Genomic DNA, 4833 nt, shown 5'->3' on the forward strand with positions numbered 1-4833 from the left:
AATCCAAAAAATGTTGCCACCTAACAAAATCCAGGCTAGCAAAATGTATTTAGCAAAACAAAACAATAAACATTAACTTTTTTCCCTCACCAGCCAGTGTAGCCAGTGGTTTTATAGCCAAAATGTGTGGGAGCATCTGAAACTTTAGAGGTGGTTTTCTGGTAGGGCCACGGAGTGACTGGTGCTCCTGGTGGCCAGTCCGACTATGTTGGGAACGATTAGCTACAAGTTCGCAACGTGGTGCGCGGGGGATTATGATCGATTGTAGTCTTTACTTGCGCACTGTGCTCATGAATAAGGGTCATAAGCGAGTGAAATGGTCCCACTGTAGAACCCTGTGTGTGTGCGAGGATAATGAGAAAACTGCAGTGCAAAAAGAGAGAAGAAATGTCACACACACAGCACACTTTTTTGTTAAATCGCACCCCTTGCGATCATGTAATCGCAAGGGTAATCGAGTAACATCGCAATTGCCATTTCATTAATTGTGTAGCCCTACTGAAGGTGTGAATTCCCTGAACATCTGTGCAGATTTGGGAGATCAACTGTAAACTAGATAATGCGATGTCTGGAGAAAATTTGGCACTGGGTGTTTGAAAAGACAGATAAAGTGACCCCCCCCCCCCTAATTTTTGAATTCAGTGAAAGCTTAAGGTCTCAAAACATAATGTAACTATTTTGTCACTTACATGAATTATACTGTTCTGTTACTGATGTGATAATTCCCTCCTTGCTAAGCACAGAATGGTCAGCAAAGGGCGCTCTATGCATTATACTAAGACATCAGTAGGTAACGCCAGAAAAGTAGAATGAGACGTCAGTATGTGATGAGTAAGTCCAAGAACGCACGCTACAGAGCGCTCCTGAATAAAACTGTATTTTCATATTTCCAACAGGTAAGCAAACTGTAAACAGAACCCTGGTGAAAGACATTAGTGTTACGTGGTTTATAGGTACCCCGTAACCTTAATAGGAGGCTCTACTGAAAGACCACGGCAGCATGTCGGTTGATCCCACGGTTTTATTTACCCCCCCTCCATCAGGTAAGATGGAGGATTCCTTATTCTGTTTGGGAAACGTCCCTCACACGCTGGAGTCTGCTGACTGGCTTCACACTGTGCTCCTGGTGTGACAGGAGTGTGTGCGGCGTCAGGAACAGTGCTCTCAAGTGCTGGCTCAATTGAGTTGGCAGGTTTTTCAGGAGCCACAGGGGTTGGCGAAAGATGGCATCTGTTTCTTCGCAGAGCGCCCCCGGGCGTCTCAATGATGTAGGACCTTGGCGTGCCGGCAGTAGACACCACAGTGCCTCTTTCCACTGTATCTTTGACCCACACATGATCACCGGGGTGAAGGTATGACATGTCTGTGTCTTCGGTCATAGTACTGTCGCAGTTTTTGTCTGTACTTTTGTTCTGTCCTTTTCAAGTTGTCCATGTCTACGCACCCTGGGTTGAGCTTGGATGGAATGACTGGTGATCTTATTTTCCTTCCCATCAGAAGCTCAGTGGGACTGTATCCATTTGCCAGGGGAGCAGCTCGATAGGCCATCAGGGCGAGATAAGCGTCGCTGGATTTCTTGAGGAGACTTTTGATTGTCCTCACAGCACGCTCAGCCTCCCCGTTGCTCTGTGGAAAATGGGGACTGGAGGTCACATGACTAAAGCCCCAATCCTGTGCGAACTTTCTGAAGGTCTCGGATGCAAACTGTGGGCTGTTGTCTGAGCGGACCACTTCAGGTATACCATGACGAGCAAAGATAGACTTGAAGTGATCGATCACAGCTCCAGATGTTGTGATGTTCAAAATATCTTGAGAAATAGTCCACAATGACCAGGTATTGTTTGTTTTCTATCTGGAACAAATCTGCTCCTACAGTAGACCATGTTCTTGGCGGGAACTCAGTAGGCATCATCGTTTTAGGTCTCATCGATTTATTCTCTCACGGCTACACACATCACATTTCTCTATCATTTGTGTCAGCACTCTGCTGAGGCCCGGCCACCACACTGAATGTTTAGCTCGCTCTCTGCATTTTGTTATTCCCAGGTGGCCCTCGTGCAGCTTGGACAGGATGTCTGCCCTGAGTGATGCTGGGATGACAATCCTGCTGCCACACAGTAGTAGACCGTTTTGGACTGTGAGCTCACCTGAAAATGGCAGATTGGGCTGGAACACTCTTCAATGGAGAACTTGTCTGGCCATCCTTCGACACAGAATTTCTTCAACTGCTGGAGTGTGGCGTCGTCGTCCTGGTGTCTCTGAATTTCTCTTAACCTCTTTTCTGTAGCTGGGAGACTCGCCATGACAGAGTCAACAGAGAGATTGATTTCCTCCTCCTGCAATCCTTCTGCAGCGTTGCTGACAGAAGCTCGGGACAGCACATCTGCAGCTGCAATGTCTTTGCCAGCCACATGTGATATGATGTAGGCAAACCTCATTAGACGCATGCGTAGACGCTGTATGCGTGGAGGAAATTCATCTAAGCTCTTTGAGCCTAGTAGAGGAATCAGGGGCTTGTGGTCGGTTTCAATGTGAAAACTCTTCCCAATGAGGAACTCTGCAAACCTCTCACAGGCCCGTGTTGATGCTAGAACCTCCTTCTCAATCTGGGCGTATCGCTGCTCGGTGCTGCTGAGGGCTCTCGAAGCACACGCCACAGGTTTCCAGTCTGTATCTGCTTGCTGCTGGAGAAGAACGGCGCCCATCCCATATGAGGATGAGTCAGCGGAGACAAGTGTTTCAGCATTAGGGTCATAGAGAGGTCATGTTCTCTCAGCAAGTGAGGCAGGAACTTCCGCAGATAGTTTGTCATCCCCAGAAAGCGTCTCACCTCGCTGACGTTACTGAGCGCTGGCGTGGCTTTTACAGCGCTCACTTTATCACGGTCAGCGCTGACTCCTGATGCCTCAATGACCTGCCCCAGGAACCTGATCCTGTTCTTGGAAAACTCACACTTGTGGTTAAGCGTCACCCGCCTCCTGCAGATCACACACACTGTACTGGTCTGTGTGCTTGGCTTTTACTAAACAAGTCAACCCATTTACAGTGGGAATGCGTGACTGGAGACATGTGCATCAAAGAGTAATGGAACATGAGAGAAGTGGCCCTCATAGAGAATGTGCAGACGCCTGCTTTTTAAGGATCAGCAAAGGAAATATAAGTTAGATGCTCAATGTAAATCAAATGTCTATCGCAAGAGAGCAGGTGCGTCAAAGATGACAGGTTATGGAACGTATCATTGTGTAGTGAACCAACCAGTGAACACTTAATTTTTTCTATCCCAAAAGAAAGAACACAGCATCTCCCCTTTGTCTTTCCCTAAGAACGGGGCAGTTATCACCCCTCAAGCAGACAGCCTGACTCCAAACTGAAACACCCCAGAGGAGCTGTAGCGGTTTTGGGGGGGACCCAACAGGGGCCAGTGCCCCTGTAAAACAGACCTTGGACCCCCTATGGCCCCCTCTGAATGAAAAATCTACAAATCATAGTAATATATCTTCCTTGCGACGATATGGTGCTGATGCGAAAGGCGGAACAAATGTGTCTCAACTAGTCGGATCCTTTAGGACGTTACACCGCCACTGTCTGGTGTCTTGCCAAGGTAGTGATCCCTGATAGAAAGTGTTCCCCTGCCGCGGGAGCACGCGTGCATTCAACAGTGAACGCAGACTTTCGACTTCACGAAAGTTAATGAAAAATGATGAAACATGTGGATTGTTTCATCTATTGTTTTAGTGTTGTTTTATCAACGAGATTATTCAGTGCACTGAATTGAGAATGTCTAAACAAAACGAGCAGTTTCAGCGTCACTCGTAAAGCAAACATTTATTTTGTGATAGTGTGACGATGTTATAACTGACAACATAGTTGATCACTTTGTTGTCCAAGTTACTGTTTGGAAGCTAGATCGAGACAGACTGTCACCTTTTTCAAGCAAGCTGCTCCTACAAATATCTACGCCATCGAGACTGTAAAATCAAGATCACTGTAATCAGTTTGACACTTTGATCACCTCACTGATAGTCAAGGCTGATAGTCTCCAGCCTTGATTTTGGGCAGGCTACTAACTCGTCAATAATCATACCCATTTATGCAGAACAATGAGTTCAACATTTATAAAGTTTGTTGCAGCACATCAAACTTTTATTTAAATCCTGCTCCATCCAGGCTGTGATTGATCTGTTCACAAAAACTGACATTGACGAGAGCAACGGCTTTATGAAAAGTTGAATGTTTCAATAACGGAAGATCCCTCCGCCTAACATTAAAGAAACAATTCACACAGTCGCTACGCACTGCCTGTCTAGTATTTCTGGCTATGCATTATAAATAAATACATTCACCTACACTTTTAGCATACAAACTCTTTGGACAGTGTGCGATTAGGACTTTTTAATACTTTTTAATGGCCTTAATTTTTGCAAAATTGATTTATTACCTTTTAAGACTTTTTAAAGAGGTGGTATCTCCATTATTGAGTTATATATATCTTTTTTGTGCATGTAACAGGTTTGCAAAGTGAAAAGCGAACTGAGGAATACTAAAATGTAACGTGAAAACACGACAGACTGCTGATTGGTCAGAGAGAATATTCACTATTCTGCATCATCATTGTGTTCGCCAGACAGAGGCCAGCAACAGAAAGTTTTATATTTTACAGTTTTCGTTTGGAATTTCATCACTAAATCCACTTCTGAGAAGTTTTGAGGTGAAATCAGCTGTGTAGATTTCGGATATTGACAGTTTTACTAGAAGTGATGGCGGAAAAAAAATGTGCTTTAATATTTTTCGGAGTTGAGGAGCTCCGCAAGTGGCTGCGGGGGAAGCCTGCAC

At 45.3% G+C, this 4833-nt stretch overlaps 1 protein-coding gene across 1 annotated transcript in view; it reads right to left on the reverse strand.

Moving 5' to 3' along the window:
• Window positions 1-1444: 1444 nt before the first annotated feature.
• LOC123966985 overlaps window positions 1445-4833 on the reverse strand; it is a gene marked incomplete at its 3' end in the record, with an annotated part of 9635 nt that continues 6246 nt past the window's right edge. The window contains exons 7-9 of the mRNA XM_046043042.1: window positions 2831-2978; window positions 2148-2684; window positions 1445-1626 (exon numbers count right to left, since the gene is read on the reverse strand). Of these exons, the coding sequence (XP_045898998.1) occupies window positions 1445-1626; window positions 2148-2684; window positions 2831-2978 (867 nt within the window). The remainder of the gene's footprint in view (window positions 1627-2147; window positions 2685-2830; window positions 2979-4833) is intronic.

The sequence above is a fragment of the Micropterus dolomieu genome, unplaced genomic scaffold (assembly GCF_021292245.1).
Source record: "Micropterus dolomieu isolate WLL.071019.BEF.003 ecotype Adirondacks unplaced genomic scaffold, ASM2129224v1 contig_14707, whole genome shotgun sequence".
NCBI lineage: Eukaryota > Metazoa > Chordata > Actinopteri > Centrarchiformes > Centrarchidae > Micropterus > Micropterus dolomieu.